At 39.3% G+C, this 19,152-nt stretch overlaps 1 protein-coding gene across 3 annotated transcripts in view; it reads right to left on the bottom strand.

The window, feature by feature from the left end:
- Positions 1-19,152, bottom strand: part of TEX10 (testis expressed 10) — a 54,068-nt gene that overhangs the window by 31,040 nt on the left and 3,876 nt on the right. Inside the window, exons 1-7 of one of the 3 annotated variants that reach the window (XM_052704142.1) lie at positions 19,129-19,150; positions 16,065-16,253; positions 14,775-15,481; positions 9,002-9,245; positions 7,100-7,212; positions 5,215-5,453; positions 371-506 (exon numbers count right to left, since the gene is read on the bottom strand). In XM_052704142.1, the coding sequence (XP_052560102.1) occupies positions 371-506; positions 5,215-5,453; positions 7,100-7,212; positions 9,002-9,245; positions 14,775-15,481; positions 16,065-16,244 (1,619 nt within the window). In that variant the 5' untranslated portion in view covers positions 16,245-16,253; positions 19,129-19,150. Of the gene's footprint in view, positions 1-370; positions 507-5,214; positions 5,454-7,099; positions 7,213-9,001; positions 9,246-14,774; positions 15,482-16,064; positions 16,254-18,803; positions 19,105-19,128; positions 19,151-19,152 lie in introns of those variants that run through there. The other 2 variants (XM_052704141.1, XM_052704140.1) reach the window with 2 other exon arrangements.

The following is a 19,152-nucleotide window of genomic DNA, read 5'->3' as shown; positions in this document are numbered from 1 at the left end:
CCTCAGGATGGAGTAATGGACCATTACTCCATATGGACCATAGAGTCCATTGCTATAGGTGCAGAGCACTGACAACCTAGGGAAGACTAGCACACTATCAGAAACAACGAGCTTGTTGTTAAGAGATTAATTGCAAGTTAAGCATTAAATCCAGTACTTAGATTAAAGAGGAAAAAAAAAAAAAAGACACATAGGCTTATACACACCAACCTGAACTCACAGAGCACCTAACTGTTGAAAGTTCAGTGACAGTGCCAAATCACACCCACACAAACATTTCACTACACACACACACGGAGAAAATTAATATTTTAACTTCTGACATAAATATGCTGTGTTGAAATTAAAACAATACTTAAGTGTTTTTTACCTGATTCTTTGAGTCTTCGAATCTTCTTTTTGGTAAACTCTACTGAAAAATTTTAAAAGCAACGTACGAACAGGAAAGAGCAGATTCCTTTGCTGGTACAGTGTATATACTGCTTTAATCAACGGCTCTGTAGCCACTAGAAAGAAAAAAAAAATAATAATTTGAAACAGTGCTTTTTACTGTTTTGATTTCATGCATATATACTGATTATACGTCCTGTGCCTGCATCTCAAAATATCTACGGTCATCTTTGAAGGCCCAAAATGTTTCACAACTACTGCTAAACAGAATTCTAAGTCATTCCATCACCTTGTTGTGTATCTTATGAAAGAAGCATGTGAATATAGAGACAACATACAAATGAAAACTTCTGAGCTTCCTGAAGGCAACTTAGTGCACCAGGTTGCAAGGTAGCTCAGAATTAATGAAGTCCTGTTTTCCACAGCTGCACTCCACAGCCCTCTTCCCTACAGAAATAAAAACACTCTCCTTTACTCTTCATCAGTGGATCCAAAATCTCACTGTCAGTGTCTTCATTTGTCTCCGTACTAGCTATCTTTCTCCCTGTACACATCAGTCTCATCACCTCTCCACATCTTTGAAGCAGCCAGCTCCAAGTCACATTTTCTGATTAACACGAAAACATACCTCCAGAGGCACTGGAGAGCCACTACAAAGAGAACTGCCAAACTTGCACTGCAACCTGTTCTTCTCTGAAGCTTCAGCCAGCTGTACTTTATCACCAGGCTTAAAACAATGTCTGAGTTCTAACTGTATGTTAAAGTCAGCTAAAACCAGCCAGCAAGTACAGAAGGTACAGTACACTAACAACATGGCAAAACACTTTCTTTAAAAGCCAGACTAAAATATTGGAGGTAAAAATTAAGCATGAAAAGATTATACAATCCTTTGTTTTACACTAAAATGAACAGAGCAGTTTAAGTTACATACTCAAAAACAGTTAAAGTAACAGAACAGAGCTACTTCTGCCCATGGAAACCACATTTTAACCAGAATACTCCATACTAGAAATGAGTACAGATCCAGATCAGGGGATGGACGCCTTTGGAAAGTTCCAGCAAAAACAAGGAATGTATTTAAGTTACTGTACAAAGACACACTACAAGAAACTCCTGAAATTGCATGGTCTTACTCAATCACACTGCAGGCAGCCATTCAGAAGTTGAAATCTAACAAATCTGTCAACCAAAAAATGTATCAAATATTAGAAGGAATTTTGATTAGGATAAACTGTTACATTATTTTGACTTCACTAGGAACATTAACTCACCCATTTCACAATCCTGGATTTATCTTGGACAGCATTTCCTAAACAGCACACTAGCCTACTCAATTAGCTAGGAGTTCATAAATTAGCTAGAAATCATATAAAGGTATGAATGTTAACTGAACAACTGTGGTAAATAAATAAATATTCTAAGCACACAGAAGATTCAGCCACCTTCCAATAATTCTCCATTGCATGTTCTGTAAAACTAGCTGTACTATTTTAATTGGTTCCTATAAATGGGGCAAGTTTAAAAACAAAATTCTAAAATCCACTATTAAAAAAGTAGTATTTAAAAGGTCCAAAATGTACAGACTTCCAAAATGCAGTTGAAGCACTCATGGCTTTTAACATACTCTAGTTTTAATCATGTGGCCACTCTCCTTCTGAATTGGCTGTTTTTGAAGGAAATTTTTGAAGGAAAATTAATCAAAAATACAACAGAGTTTGATCCTAAACAGTGGAGAGATATCTTCAGATGTCAGCTCGAAGCTCTTCAAGACACACAAATTAAGTGGTGCCTTTCACCCTAGCATAAATAGCTACTCAAAACAAACTCACAAAAAAAAAAAAAAAAAAAAAAAAAAGAATGCAAAGATATCACCATACTTCTGTTGCATAATGCCAAGGAGGTTAACAATGGGCTTTATTGGCTTTATTTAATCTCACCTTTATTAGGTTTGGGGTAGTGGGATTACTTTGTTTTGGTTTTGTTTGTTTCTGTTTTATCTGTTTCTTCCTAACTACCCTTCCCTCCTTTGATTTCCACTATGTTCTAAGAAAACACTGACTGTCGTAGCTCATTTTTTCTTTTGTGTTGTCTTCTAAACAAAGCAAACACTTTCAGAGCACTCATCTCAATTTAAGATAGATCTAAAACAATTCAGAGTTCTGCCTTCAGTATGTACCAAGTTCTGGACTATCATCTTGCACAATACAGTTTAGAATTTCTACGGCACTGTAAAAAAACTAAAGTGAAAAAAAAAGCGGTTGTTGATCTTCCACAGACTATTTGAGGTTGGAAGGAACTTCTGGAAACCATCTAGTCCATGTACTCTGCTCAGGCAGGATCACCTAAAGTTGGCTGTCCAGAACCATACAGCTTCTGGGTAGAGACTTCCAACATGGGAACTCCACAGCCTCCTTGGGCAACCTTTGCCAATGCTCAGCCATGCAGCAGGTAAGTCTTCGCTGATACTCAGAGAGATCTCCTTGTGCTTCCAGTTTGTGCTGTTTGCCTCTTGTCCTGTCACTGAGCACCACTGAAAAGAGCCTGGCTTCACTTTCTTTGCAGGTGTTCACAAACATTTATCAGTTTCCCATGAGCCTGCCCTTCTCCATGCTCTCTCAGCACTTCCTCATATGAAAGATGCTCCAACCCTTCTACCGCTTTGTGGTCCTTCATTGGACTATTCCCAATAGCTCCATGCCCCTCAAACTGGGAAGTCCAACAGACACAGGACTCCACATTGTTTCACCAGTGCTGACAGGAGAAGCTGGATCACTTCCTTCAGCCTGCTGGCAACACTCCTCATGCAGACCAGGATACTGTTTGGCCTTCTTTACCACTAGGGCAAACTGCTAGGGCACAGTCCATTGAACGTCCTTTTCTGACAAGCCATTTTCCATCTCGGTAGCCCCAGCATGTACTGATGGATGAGGCATGTGTGCTCCCTCTTGTTGAAATGCATGAGGTTCTTGCCAGCCCATTTATCCAGCCTGTAGAAGCTGTATTTCCTCAACACCTAGTAAATGAGGTTTAATCTTACATTCTTACATCTCGGCAGGCTTTTTGTACTGCACAAGGATTATCTAGAAAAAACAAGGGAAACCTTCCACACAACAGATAAGAGATTTATGAGGTAAACAATTTCCTACTTGCAGCAAAATTCCTGAGCCTTTAGGGAATCAGCAGACAAGATCCATATATACCAATCTTTTGGAAGTTCACTTAAATTTGCAGAGGATTTTGTTGTGGTGGTTTTTTGTTGTTGTTTTTTTTTTTTAATCTCATTTCATTTATTTTCTGCAATGTCTAGGAAAAACTGAAGTGCTACTTCAGTTAAACATTTTTTTTTCCTATGCTATTCGCAAAGGTCTGGCAGACAAAGCAAAAATCAATGTTTTAATACAAGAAAAAGCACGAAGCACCTGACTTAACAGTTTAATAATAGCTGGACATGTATTTCTTAAACAACACCTCTTTTGCTTTAGCTCAGATGGTGAGACAGACACAACTCTGACTGCGGACTACGATCTGTTTTCAACAGGAGGCTAAATTTTGGAGTGTAGATAGGAATGTTTAGTTACTACCTTTGTTGTCTAGGAGATAGTACTAGACAGATTCCTAACCAAAAAGGATTTGGAAGGAAAAACTTCTAACTGTTGAAATGTATTTCAGGGACACTTGACATCATCTTGACTTACAACACTAACAGTGAAAACTGTTGCCAAGAGCAAAGCGCTTTCCATAAACTCCAGTTAGCTGTGGAATTCAGTTCCACCAGACAGATACACAACAGACCACTGTCACCTTAACATTTGCTGAAAAACTCTTTTTTCTTTAATAAGTCTTGTATCAGCCACTGAACAAACATGTCATGCAACATCTTATCTGGATCACAGTCAAGGATTACTTTGGCAAGGCACAGGAGAGAACACACAATGCTCTAATGGTCCTCTAAGTCATAATCACAATGTATTTTCCCTTACAAAAAGATCAAAATAAAACACTAAAACAGCTTTCATCAGATCCATCCTGGCATTTCACAGAATGGTTTGAGTTGGAAGGGACCTTAAAGATCATCTAGTTCCATTTTCCCTGCCAAGTGCAGGGACATCTTCTTCTACAGCAGGTTGTCAAAGCCCCATCCAACCTGGCCTTGACCACCATTCATGTTACCAGAGAACTAGTTCTGTCATATAGCATTACTCTAGAATTCTTACAAGTTACATGAAGGATTATAAATAAGGACTGAATATGAAAGCATCACACAGCTCTCCTCCCTGGTAATTATCTTCTTCCAGTAAACAAAACTCTTTCATTTTCTACTTTCTAAGAATGTCTTAAGAATGTTGCGCCAGGCTAGGTTTAGGTTGAATATCAGGAAAAACTTCTTTACAGAGTGGGCTGCTAAGCACTGGAATAGGTGGTTGAGTACCACCCCTGAATGTGTCTAAAATTTATTTGATGTGGCACTCAGGGACATGATTTAGCAGAGGGTTGTTAAGAGTTAGGGTTGTATTGATGATTTTTAAGGTCTTTCCCAACCTGAGCGATTCTATAATTCTATGATTAAGATGTAAAAGAAGTAAAAACAGAAGACAAGTAAAAAAATACATTAAATTTTGAGCATCAGCAATATAAAGTTAGCAACATTCCTAAAAATGAAACAATGTTCAGTATTGTGTATGAAAATTCTGTCTATGCAGGTGAACTGAATATACTATGGATGTAATAACCAAGGATATAAGACAGAGTGACCCAGAAACAACAAAATAACTCAACCTTTCCCAGTGCACAGATGCCACTTTCGAGAAACTTTTCTTATCTTACCTTTGTTCTGCTGTATTTGCATTAGTCTCCACGTCACACCCAGCAATCTATTCACCTGCTTGCTATTCAGCTTGCTGCCATCCTGGAGAGTATCGGTCACAAATTTCCTTATCATGTCCAGCCAACCTGAATCCGCCTGAAGCGTTGAAGCACTCGCTAGCGAAACCATTATGTCACACAAGGTTAAGTTCAGCAAAAGATGGTCTACATTGTTTGATGATGTCGTACAATATTTGTTGCTAATGAGGAGCAGAAAGAAAAAGAAACATCTGAAAAAATATTCCACATCTTCCAATATGCTGCTACTTTGGCAGGGAAAAATAAATAAATGCCGAAGTTCTAACACAAACACAAGTCTTCGTATCTGACTTTCACACCATGTTCAGGTAAATTAGTCTTTGTTCTGCCACCATGATGTCTCTTTCTTGTATTTATTGTGGCAGGAAGAATCAAAGCTCCAAACTGTGTCCCTTGGACATTTTTATCTTGGCCTAGCAGCACTTCTGATTGCCTTAAATAGGAAAAGGAACACTGCAAAATTACTCCTCACTTTCAAATTCTCTCGCATTTCTTTTTCTGAGAAGAATCACACTGTCACTACCACATAACAACAAAAAGCACCGTGAACAGAGAAAAATTCATTCTTGTACCTTTTTACAAATTCCTGTGGAATAAGTAATCTATTTGTCACCATCACCACATCCTACCAAGGTTTGAAAGTCAAAATTGAGTTATCAAGAAATTTATCTGCAGAAAGCTGCAAACAGGAATGCCTACAATCAGAACACAGTTTTGAAAATGACGTAACAGAGCATTTGAAACAGCATGAAAGTGCAGTTAGTCTTCAATTCAATACAGTTGTTACTATAAAATGAAGTGAATCTCAACCTATGAGCATCATTTACAGCCTGCATAAATGCTAGTAATTTTTTTCACATTCAGAAAATGTTGACTTAAATGCTACCAGTATTACTAAGAGAAATTTCTACAACATTTTGTGAACTTTATGTACTGAACGGGCAAATTTTAGCTGAAATAAAAGTACTTAACTGGGAGCAATCCTATACCTCTGATATATATGCCCTTCCATGAAGTGAAAACAGAGTACATACATATAAATATATAAATACCAAAGAGGATTTTAATATGCATGCAGATATACATGCACTGTGGAAGACTCATAGCATAAAACAAGATTGCACTTCCGCACCTCAATTTTCAGTAGCACAATTTGCTTTTACTTGGAACTAAAACTGGCTGCTACCCATTTACATGGATTGCAATGGCAGAGAACAACTCCAGAACAGACCCTGTGTGAATACAGTCTGACTTCTGGGAGCTGAAAAAGCAGACAGTCTGCTACTGGCCTAACAAAAACCACGTATACCCATTCTTATGCTGAATGAATGCTCTATTATAAGTTCGTTCAGTCTCTCCATGCCTACTCCACACTGCCTTCCCACAAAGGTCAAGCACAACGTGACCCATGCACCCCTCTGGCTGTACTCATCCAGCAGATGCGGCTGAAGAAGCATGCTTTAACCATATTTTGAAGCAATTAAGCAGAGAAAATAGAAGTATAAAACTAGTCAAATTAACATGGATCACCATTAAACAATATGCAAACTTCAGATTAAAGCTTCCAAAAAAATGCTTTCGTTTCTTCAGAACAGCATTTTTGTTTCTACTGGAGGACACTGAGATGACTTCTTATCCAATGCTTTCAACAAGCGGAACCAAAACCCTCTGGTTGCACAGACCTTCCAAAGAGCACACAATAAAAACAGCTTTACAACATCAGAAACTTAATATCAGGTAAGACTCACACATATTGTCTCACTTTATGAAACTAAAAGCTGTGACACAACACTGAGTTTATTCTTACCCTTTGCATAAATCTTTCTTCTTGTGTTTTACTGTTTCTTGTAAAGAATAAGGAAAATTACGCATGAAGTGGTGCTTGAAATCAACAAGGTAATTCATTCGAAGCCATACTTCCTATTAAGGAAAGCAGATGACAAAAAATAATAAATAAGTAAAAAACATCATGCACAAACTTGAAGGTTCACAAAACATGGGATACAATTCAAGACTATAACATTTAATCCGAAATGGACTGGTATGTGTTCCTAGCACACACTGATGTGGATATATGCAATATTAAACCAATGCAGTTAAAAATATCAATTTAAAATGCTTTTACATTAGTTTATCAGAGTGATACTCTGAGTTACTTTCTGTGACTATCTTAAATTTTCCACTAAGACATATTCTGACAATGCCTTCATCTTCCCCATTATTAACACATTTCTAGTTCAAACCCTGACGATTTAAGACAACTTCCATTAAGGAGTCTATTCTTACAGAAAAAGGTTATTATATTCAAAAATAATTGTACCTTGTGGGTTAACAGACACTCCAGTCACTGTTCCACACACACACAAAAGCCTGCATTGCTAGCATATTGGTCAGGCACAGTAATCTTTATTTTCAAGTACTAAGAAAATGACCATCATACTATTTCAAAGATTAACAGGCACATTCAGAGCACTTTTACAAAATGTCTCTAATAACCCCTTTGGCTCTTACAGGCTAAGGACTTTTTAAATAAGCAAAACTTTCATTTCCAAACTGAGCTCTATTTGAATACACCTTATATACAAATGTGACTAAAAGGGAATAGAGAGGATGCAATTATAAAACACAGTATCCTCAAAAAATAAGTTATACAGTCATTATTGTTTTTGTTTAAATACCCCCAGGTCACAATGCAATTGTATGTACATAAAATGTCTCACTCCATGACACGAGTACTCCTTTCATGTGACCAAGAGGCAGGTACTTGACAGCGAAGGGCAGCAGCCCTGAGGTAACCTAAAGAAAAAGGTCACAGCAGCAGGCTGCCACAGCCTCCTTTCTGCCTGCTTCCAAGAAGTCCTGACGACAGGATGAAAAGGTAAACGGGAACAGCGTGCTTTGTTTGGACACTCCAAATTCATCCCTCAGACAGTGTATGTTGGCTAATACTGGTCTAGTGAGTTGATTCCACAATTTTTTTCCAGTAATTATTCTGTATGTTCTGTATACAGAACAGTTCTACAATCCTATATGCACACAAAACCAAAGAGCTGTAAAGATGTTCCTTCCAACTGGTCTCAAGAACCAACATGGGAAGAGTGCACTTTACAAGGTCTTCTGAAGAGCAGCAGAAGTTACAAAAAGGCAATCCATTTACCAAGTAAAGAGACAAATCAGAGCAAAAGTTTCAAGGGTGTTTTCCAAAATACTTGAGGCTTCAATTTGGTGCCATGGGTGATGCCACCAGTCATGGCACAGCGGTGTAAGTTCTAACAGTCAGTTAGAGGACTTCAGTCCACCAATGTCCCTTACCTTTCCAAAGACTTAGGGTTTGTTTTCACCTCTGCTTCTCCAACGTGTAAAACTTTTCCAAGTGTAAAAAAGAACAAGCACCTCCATATTTCCTCAGATTTATATTCTAGAAGTCACCTGGAGATAACGCTTCTCTCCTACAGTATGAATTTCAGCCTTAAAACCTTCCATGCTGCAGTCACTAAGGATTCCTGGAGACTACTGCTGAACTGAGCAATGAATTCACTGGTTTCTTTCCTAAAGACTTTAAAACAAAAAAAATCCAAGGCTTTTTGTCTCTTACTAAACAAAATACTTCCACTACTTACAGTCACCAACTCAACAACCAACTCATCGGTTTCTGATCAAAACAAATATGAACTGTCATCATTAATGCCACGTTTCAGTTCTCCCTTACCATTTTGTATGTTTCATCGTGCCGCTTTGTGAGCTTCCACAACAAATGTATTATACTAAGCACTTGCTGCATAAGTTGTTGACAATCTGATTCCAAAAGATTTCCGAGAATGGGAGCTGATTGTGCAGGAGATGCTTCAATCCAGCACTCAATCAGTAATGGAATTATTATCTCAATAAAACCTTTTAAATTTTCAGCCGAGGACAGGCCTTTTTCTGCACTGTCCATTACACTTGCCAGAGACCTATATGACAAAAAGCAAAAAAAAAGAAAAAAAAAAAAAGAAAGATCACACCTTTGAAAACAGTTTAGAGCAAAACCACTTTCCTGCTTTCTTTATACCAAAAAAAAAAATATAATTTTAAGACATAAAATTTGCCCTTTTTCTTGCTAGATCTTCAATTTGAAAGGGAGTTCAAACCAACTACAACAAACCTGGTCCTGAGTCTCCCCACAAATATGTGTTTCTAGAACAGCTTCTTACATGTCATTATTTCACTTCCCATTCTTACATGTAGTCTATAGAAAAGGGAGAAATACAACTTGCATTATCATATCACCTTCAAGCAATAGATGAGATTCCACTGTGCTCAGCAGAACAGAATAAAAAAAGCTTTAAGTCCCTTGAAACAAAATAATTAAACTGACTACAAAGTATTGTCAAACACACGAGGTTTATTACAGTTATTGCTGACGATCATTATTAATAAACACAATGGTTGTTCATAACCATAGAAAAATAGTTAAGAAAAAACAATCAATTACCACTGTGATGGTTTAAATTAAAATCAAACTCTGAAGAGTGACTAGCTCCTAAAGTTATTAAAATGTCTTGGTAATGAAGACAAATAAAAATTATCCAAAAATGAAGAGATAGATCAAACTAAATATATATACTGAATATCCTAGAAAGTAAGAAAAACAAGCTTCTCAGAATATTTCTTAGTCCAAAAGAGATTATCCACACTGATGGCAAAATTCTGCTCCCAGATAAATTGAGACAATTTATATCCATTCTGTAAAGAAAATTCTTTAAAGAAACTAACTACTGAAGAACTTCTGCTGTTTTGATGCAATACAAAAGCTTCTGAATGGGCTCCTAAACAACAGGACACCTGAAGTGAGGAAAAAAAGCAACGCAGAAGAGCAATAACAACTTCAACTTACAATCGCTGGCGCTGCATTCCATGATAATTTTTTCACAAAATGCTCATAGTAAGGAATTCCCCTAATTCTGAACTCCTAATACAGATAAAAATTGTATGTTGGATTTCCCACTAAATCCCTTTCTTTTTCAATGATATTCCCAAAGATACTTCTACTTATGAATTCAAAATGAGATCTGAATCACTACCTGCTTTCTTGCCACAGATTGTTTATAAATATTTCAATTTCAGATTGGATTAAAGAGATAAAGCTGCTTTCTGTGGTCATTCTGCAACTTCCAAACTACCCAATTAGTTACACCTTTCCAGGACATTCCCCTCTCCTTCCAAACTCGGCAGTAGCAACCAATGTGTCCAGCCAACTTAATTAAGCTTTGCTCCTATTAAATTAAAGCATTTGATGTTAATTGTCTACCAGCTATAGACATCACAGTGAAGCCATCAGTTTCTTTCAGACTACAAAGTTTAGGTAAGTCCAGGGTAGACATGCAAAGACATGGCAGCCAAATCCAATGTGGCCAGTTATGGTTGTCATGAGTCTCCAAGCATCGCTGGACAAGAAAGTCAGCATCTGCTGACACCTGTAATTTTACTGAACAGAGTTGTTTTTAATGACCTAATAAGGCTTGAATGAAATAGTATAGTGTCAGTAGCTGGCTAACATAGTTCGGAAGTTTTTTTTCTTCATCATTTCCCTGAAAATTATATCTGGTATCACAGCAGAGCTCTGGCATTAGAGCAATCTACACGGGAAAAATTACCTTGTTAAATAACAAGTAGCACAAAACATGAGAAGTTGGCAATACCTGAATATTCCTACAGTAGTACAATAATGCACAACCAGCTATTTTAATAGATACCTGAAACAAGGAATGGGGGAAAAAAAAAACAAAAACAAAAAACTCTAAGAAGAGAGAATCAGTACCAAAATGGACTCAACCAGATGTTGAAAGTGTCTGGGCAAGAAAACTTAGCAGAACTTTCATGTCACCTGGATAAAAGAAGCCCATACATCTCAAGATATTCTTTTTCACACATTCAAGGTTGACAGCAGAAGCGGTAAATAAAATTTTGCTGACAGTAAGATTACAAGTTTAAGTGTAATCTGTTCAGCATGCATCTGATGAGTGCAATATCCTTTGCCAACAAGCGGTCACCGGAACAAGGAAAGTTGGATGCCAAATGAAGTGCTGACCTTTTTGTCACATGTCCATTATCAGTATTCTCTAACAGTAGCGTGGCTCTGAGAAACACCAGAAAGCACATTACCTTCACATTGGGATAAAATATCACTGAGGGGAGCAGTCAATACTCATATACATAGGCCTTTAAGCTGTCATTTCTCTTAAAATGCTAATATTCTTATGAAAAATATCAAACAAAAGCACTTATTTTCATGGTAGCTGATCTGCAACTTGAGAGTAGGAGAGTAAAAGAAATTTTGGAAAGTCAAGGAAGCACAAAAGAAACAGAAAAAAGGAAACCAACTGCCAGCTGCTAAAAATAGGAAGCCACTGGAAATTAGCAATTTTTTTTTTTCAATCTTGAAGTCAGATTACGGGAGCTCCTCTTCCTTACAGGCACCTCCATCATCAACTCTAGAAGAAAAACACTCAGCTGTATACCCCACATCTGCCTATTCCGATACACAGGTCACAGCACATATTTACTACGTCGTGTCTTCCACTTAGGCCACTCAAGTCTTCTCCAGTTTACTACGCAGCTTCAGTTTGTCCTTTCTCAGCAGGAACAGATGCTCTACTGTTTTGCTTCAGTACCATTTCCAGTTCAAAACAAGACCTTGGTATCCCAAAATCAAGTTGTGCAGGCTTTCCATTTTCCCAAACCTGAAATGAATTTGATGCAGAAGGCAGCAGTCAGCACATAATGCAGAGAACATCCTATTAGTTTCCTAACTTACTAAGATTTTTTATTCACATATAGTAGGAAGATGCAACACACAATGAAAAACAATAGTCTTATGATGTTCACTACTGAACTATTCAGCATTCCAAGCTCAGAAGAGATCTACACAGTTTACCAAGCACTGACAGTGCTGTTTTGAAACTCTTGTTCTGCAAGCACTAGATTATCAAGGATTTGGCACCCCTACCTGTAGAACTTCCAAGAGAAACATAACTTGGCAGCTAAAAATATATATATTATTGAAGATATTTGTACTTTTTAAAGAATAAAGTTAAAACTTATTCCTGCATGTTTTTAAAAACCTCTTGGATGTGGTTCTCAGGGACATGATTTAGTGGAGGGTTGTTAGTTAGGGTACTATGGCTGGGTTGTGATCTTTTCCAACCTGAGCAATTCAATGATTCTACGAGACCTTTTATCATCAGTGCACACACACAATGCAATTATAGCTACTTCTGCTTTGTTTGACTCTTCCCTACCTATAGTTAAGGCTTTACAATTTCTGCATTGACTTCTTCAAAGAAAAATAGAAAAATACACTGTTTAAGATCTTAGAAGTCTTCAAAGAGCATTAAAGCATTAAAAACATTTCACACCTCTTACTTGAGATCACTTTTGCCCCTGCAGTAATGGTCACAGCAAAGGCAAAAGGAATGGGAATGACTGTCAAAAGCCATTGCTGGGATTGAATGAGAAAGAACTAAACTTCTTCAGATTACTAGAAAAGATTTCAGAGAAGGGCCTCATGCTGTAGGTATCTACACTGTTTCTCACAGCAAATCCAAAAGCTAGCAGAATACCTTTTGCTCTTAACATACCGTGCATATCCAGTAAAATAAACTTTATGGGCCCTTTAAATAATAATAACAAAAAAAAAAAGATTACACCAAAACAGTGAGCATACGCAATAAAAAGAGAAATATTCAAGTACCTTGTACAAGTATTCTTTCTCTTTCCATTCTTCTGTTCTGCTGCCATCAGTTTTCTTTGCCAACTTTGCCTTGGATGTTAGCAATGTTTCCTTCTACTCTTCTGGCTCCTCCTCATGCTTGCAAATGGCTTTTTGAAAGTATTTATAACCAGAAGCGGATCACGATGTTTCACCGAAATCTAGCTCCTCAGAAAAGGGGAATCCAATTCAGGTGACACCAGATGTAAAAGTTTACTTTCCTAGACCTTGGATACAATGCACCTTTAACTACTAGAGGGCACAGAACATCACACACTGTGCATCATTCAGTGCACAATACAAGAATCCCCTGATATTCTATGGTCTGTAACTGTATGATGCTGACTGTACAGATGAAATCCTTAGGGTTGTTTTTCACTCAGCTGCCTCAAGACTGGCTTTCACTGCAGCAGATACTCTTGGTTGTGACTTATGCTACTTACAACCACTTTTGTAAGAACAAGCAGCATATTTTATTTAGTTTCATGTAAGTGTCCTATACCTACTGTAAGTAATCCACTCTCTACCAAGAGGAACCCTAAGAGAATAGGAATGCAACAGTCATTCGCGTGTCACCGGCATGGAGATGGAGAAGATCTGCTAATTCACACCAATACCTATGGCATTAAAAGAGAACACCACTACTTCTGTGCCTCCTTCCAAGATAGGAGGTAGGCATAATGATGGATTAAACAGTGGGTTTTATATATTTTTTTCTGTCACTGACCTCCTTGGATGAATTTGGTAAAACCCACTTTAGTGTAGTTGGTCTTCCCTAGCAGTAAAACAAGGGTTGTGATTTCTCTTCAAACCTCTTTGAAATCTATTAACTAGAAGTGCTGTGTAACAGCTAAACACCATTTCTTTTTATTTTCAGGTAGATCATTCCAGGTGTTCTACCACCACGTATGTAACACCTACAGAAGCACATATACATGATGATGGCAACACACAAAGGTACCATAAGAAAAAAGCTGGGGAGGGAATGTTCCCCTCTGGTTTGAGGAGCAGTCGAATAAGGAAGGAGGGAGATAAACAAATATTGTTAGTTATTTCTCCCTAAACTTCACCTCAGACCTACCTAGAGTTACTATAAACCACACAGACCTTTCTGTGATGAAACAAATTATGCCTTTTTCCACTTTCAACAACGTGTCTTGGAAGAAACACCTTTTATTCATAGTAAAGATATAAACTGATGAATTAAGAACAACCTCCAACTGGAAACTCAGCAGACATACTATTTTGCAAAAAAGCTACTTTAAAATGAAGAAATTAAGATTCCTTTTAACGCTGTTATACTCTCCATGGTAAAAGCATAAAATTTCAGTCAAATTCATTATCACTGTGTAACAAACACATTTACATTTAGTACAGAGAAATCCGTTTGCTTGCCCCTCCACTTATCTAACAGCCTGAAATAACTTGTAGTCTTCGGTTTGCAATCCAAAAAAAAAACACTCAAGAGTTGCTCTTCTAGTATTATAATACCATAAAGCTTTAATTTGCTAGCAAGAAAGTTCATTATCTACTCACAGCCCACTCATCTGCCGACTATTTCCAGTTTTCAAGCTACTACAGTAAAACTGCACATTACCCTGAATGCCCCAAAAGACTCTTCAGAGGCAATGTCTCAACAAGAATAGTTGCTTTCAACAGCTATAAGCCAGCTTATCATAAATCATTATTGTAGAGCTGACATTAACTTATTTTGGAATTAATGTTTTCTCACCTCAATCTAAACGATGAGTTCATCTTTGGTCGTAAGCCACCATTTTCATACAGATGTATGTGTTGTTGATTATTTGCATGGACCTTCCAGCTAATAAATATCGGGCTCCTCACAGAACGAGGGCTATCCCTTTGCTCTTGAAGTCCCTCATCTTCTATTTCACTGGATCCATCAACCACTGCCTGAAGGAACTTCTTGAGCCTGATAAGTACATTTAACCTCCACTGCTGAGATGTTACTCTGCGGTTTGGGTTAACAGACAGCATCCAGGAAAGTTTCTCTTTGCTTTTCAGTCTTTTTGACAGTTGCTGGTGAGAAATAAGCTCTACAAAATTCTTCAGTAATATACTACTGCGGTCTGTAAGAAGAGCTGGGTATGCTTCCAATAAAACGTCCAGGACTTTCAGTGAATCTTCCTGAATTCCTTCGCTGATGTGAGTCATGGCACTGGAGAGATGGGCACTTACCAAAGGAAAAAACGGAGCAATCTGCTCAGCTCTTATTTTTGAAGCCAAGAACTGAAGCAGGTGAACAGCCGCTCCCCTGACACCAGAATCTTTGTCTGTAAACACTGCTGCCACTTCACTAATTATATTTGAAAGGTGTGCATCAATTAGAAACGGATACTGAGACAGGAGATCTTTGAGCCCAAGGAGTGCATTGTGTTTAACCCCAGGACTATAATGGTGCATCTGCGAAAGTAAATCCTGGAAGAAAAGAAACATATTAGTTATCATTACTACTCTGAGCTTTTTACTTCCTTACCCACCTTCTAGTTCTTTTTTTCTTTTTTGTCAAACACTAAAAAATACAGAATCTGTTCTAATGCACTGCTGTGTGCAGAAGCATAGTACTTTCAAAACAAATACGCTATTGGTTTGTGGTGTAGCAATGAACAAATCAGCAATATTCAAAAACAGGAAAAACAAGATACCACAACCTGTTCTTCAGGTAACAAGATAACTTTCATACATAAGTAAACATACAACCCTACTAACTTAGTAGAGGTTTTGAAACCCTGCTCTTATTTTATAAGCTCAGACTTTCAAAAACAGCATTAATCCCTGATACTTAGAAGACGATGCAACTTCAACTTTCCATTGCTGAAAAGCCTAGCCTTGAGTTATATGCAGGCCCAGCAATTTAAGTCATTTAGTTCAAAGGTCAGTTTAGTTTTGTGTCTCATTGTTTTTTTTAAATACACCTTTTTTTTTTCTTAGACACTAGTAACTATAAGGACTCAGGCAAATGTCATTATCTGTCATTCAGAATATATCACCCACCACGTACCTTTATGTTAAGTTTTCTGTTCTGTGTAGTAAGCATTCCATCTTCTTTAAGCTGTTCAGGAATTTGTATGGCCTTTGTTTTGAAAGTGGTATCTGTTGCATTTTCTAGTTTAGGCTTTTTTTTCCCAACTTTTAATTTCACTTTCTGGAAGTCTTCTTGATGTTTCCTTTTTTTAGTCATCCTGATTCTCTGCAAAAAGACATTCAGAATTTCAATGTGATTAAACGCATTTTCCACCAAAGAGCAGCGAACTGCTGGTGAAAGCTACAGTTTTTACATATTTCCTCTGCATAAACTACTGCAGACCAGACGCTAGGCTGAACAGACCTAAAACCCCTTATCTTCAATTTGGCTGTCTTCACTTTGAGAACAGCTTTACTGAAAAAGATCACTTGAAGATCTTCATCTTCCACTGTTTTATCAGAATATGTTGGAGTTGTGGGTTTTTATTTTTTTTGTTTCTTTTAGAAGAGGTCCTGCCAGTGAAGCAGTTTTTTACACACTGGACACCTGTCAAGGCTAAAGAGCACAGTGGAATGTCTTATTTCATCTGTACATTGCTTAGCAACTTGATCACAACCAGCATACTCATCTGCACAGGTAAAATCATGGATCTCATCAAGCCTTTGCTGATAACACAGCACACAGGCCCAGGCAAACTTCCACTACACTCTCAAAAGTGCAGGCATTAAAGATTAACAATTAAAAGTAAAGGAGAAAAAAAAAACACAGACAGCTTAAAAAGCAGAGGGAGTGAAAAGATGCTGAAAAGCTAAGTCATATTTAATAAGGCATAAAAAATAAGATGGTAGGGACAGCTCTACTTAGATCACAGTCATACTGGACCCAACATGCAACAAGCAGAACAAATTAAAACCAACACTTTGGCTTCTGCCTGGCCTTCAATACATCTGTACAGATAAGAGCATGCTTAGTTCAGCCAGATCAAAGAAAACATGTTACACCACTGGCTCCTTATCGTGCTTCTCCGGCCACTTAAATACGTCCAAATTCAGTGCCACAGTACTCAACACCACACACAAATCACACTCTGATTTCCATTATTTAAGACCACGAATCCACAGTCCGATGAGCCCTACAAGTGGTCCTGGAGACTACAACTATTTAAAAAGGAGAAGGATGGGATAAGTAGAAAGTGGTTACGATGTTTAACATTTCACAACTTTCTAATAGCAAAAGATCATCTAGGCAGCTGGAAATCTGATTGCTTCCCGATCTCACTGCATGCAGCACTTATATCCAGCTTTAAAGGTTCGTGCTGTCAGGCCTATAAACCTGATTATTTTTCAATATAACAGAATCTCTCAAGCTACTCTGCAGGTAACTGGCTTTTGGACATTACTAATATTTGAACACCGTAAACATAAGGTTCAACATTTCAAGATTAATTTTATTGGAAAAAAAAGTATACACTCGTGACTAAACCTAGAATAAAGCGGACATGATCACCACTAACTCTAGGAAATAAAATTTCATAGCTGATTTTTCAATGGACTTCAGATTTGGTAGATCTGTGCTGCATTACATTGCTTCATATCCACATCACAGCTCTATGTAAGGCCATCTGAAGTTTTTGCACTAGTATTTGTCGACTGAAAAGATTTTTAAAAATCTCAAGTGGTATGTTCAGTTTTGAGCAAGAAAGACAGTGAGGCCCTGGAGCGTGTCCAGAGAAGAGCAACAAAGCTGTGAGGGCTCTGGAACACATTCTGGAGAACAGCAGGCCCAGGAGAGACCTTATCTCACTCTACTGCCTGAAAGGAGGTGATAATGAGGTAGGAGTCAGCCTCTTTTCTCAGGTAACAGAGATAGGAAAAGAGGTGATGGCCTCAAGTTGTGACAGGGGAGGTTCAGGTTGGATATTGGGGAGAATTTCTTCTCAGAAAGAGTGGGTGACGCTGCTAGGGAGGTGGTGGGGTCAACATCCATGGAGGTGTTCAGGAACCGTGTGGATGTGGCCCCGAGGGTCGTGGTCAGTGGGCATGCTGGGAGTGGGCTAATGGTTGGACTACATTATCTTAGTGTTTTCTTCCAACCTTAATGATTCTATGAATGCTTACTGCAATGCTTGCTTTAACAGAGACATTAAGGTCTCACCCCACATGACGAAGCATCTGCCTTCCACTTAACATTACCTTTATAAATGCAGGCATGCACACACTTGAACAAAATTAAGTTACTTTAAAGGAGAAAGCCTATAAAATATACTCTCTCCTTCTAGAAGGAAGCAGTAGTTTACCTTGTAACGCGAATATTAGAACAGCTAACTTATTAGAAACCTCAACACACCTATTTCCAGCTCTTCAGCGGGAGGCCAGATCAAGAAAAAAACGGTTACAAAACCAGAGCTGTGAGAGCACAGTAGCGGCGTAACAAGGCGCTCGGCACACCCGTGCACGCTGCAAGCACTGGCTGCAAGCATATCAGCGAGGCTCCAGGCCGGCAGGTCCCGGCGCCGCAGCCCCAGCTGTACCCTGCCGGTCCCCCTGCAGCAGCACCGAGCCGAGCGCACCCACCGCTTTCTACACGAACGCGAAGTACCGAGAGCCACGCGGCTCTCCCCACCTCGGCTCCGCCCGCTCGGGACGCCTCCAGGCGCTTCCCGGCCTCCCTCACGCCGCGATCCGCCGAACGCGGCCCCGCGCGGACCCCAGGATGCTGAGAGGGCCGGGCTCCCTCCCCGCCGCCCTCCTTCCTTCCCCGCCGCCGGTACCGTACCCGCCGCCCGACGCAGGCGGTGCCCGCCTAGGCAGCCGCTCGCTCCTCCCGGCGCATCTTCGGCCGCGCTGCGGCAGCGCACCGTGCCGTGAGGCGGGGCCGCCCTCCAGCCGGCCGTCGGTTCCGCGGGTAGCGCGGCCACGCACTCCTCGCGGCCACCGCTTTCCCGCGTAGGGAAGGGGGGCGGTTCACACAAAAGGCGGCCGCGGGAGCGGGGCGGGCAGGGCCGCGCCGCCTCCTTCCCTTCTTCCGTCCTCCTTCGCGGGCACGACAACGACGACGACACCGCCGGGCCCCACGCGCGCCGCCCCAGCCCCTCACTAACCACGCGGCAGCGGAGCCCCCTTCC

This window comes from Tympanuchus pallidicinctus, unplaced genomic scaffold (genome assembly GCF_026119805.1).
Source record: "Tympanuchus pallidicinctus isolate F22 unplaced genomic scaffold, pur_lepc_1.0 scaffold5, whole genome shotgun sequence".
Lineage (NCBI taxonomy): Eukaryota > Metazoa > Chordata > Aves > Galliformes > Phasianidae > Tympanuchus > Tympanuchus pallidicinctus.
Note: the sequence above shows the minus strand (reverse complement) of the source record. Positions and strands in the feature narration are given on the sequence as shown.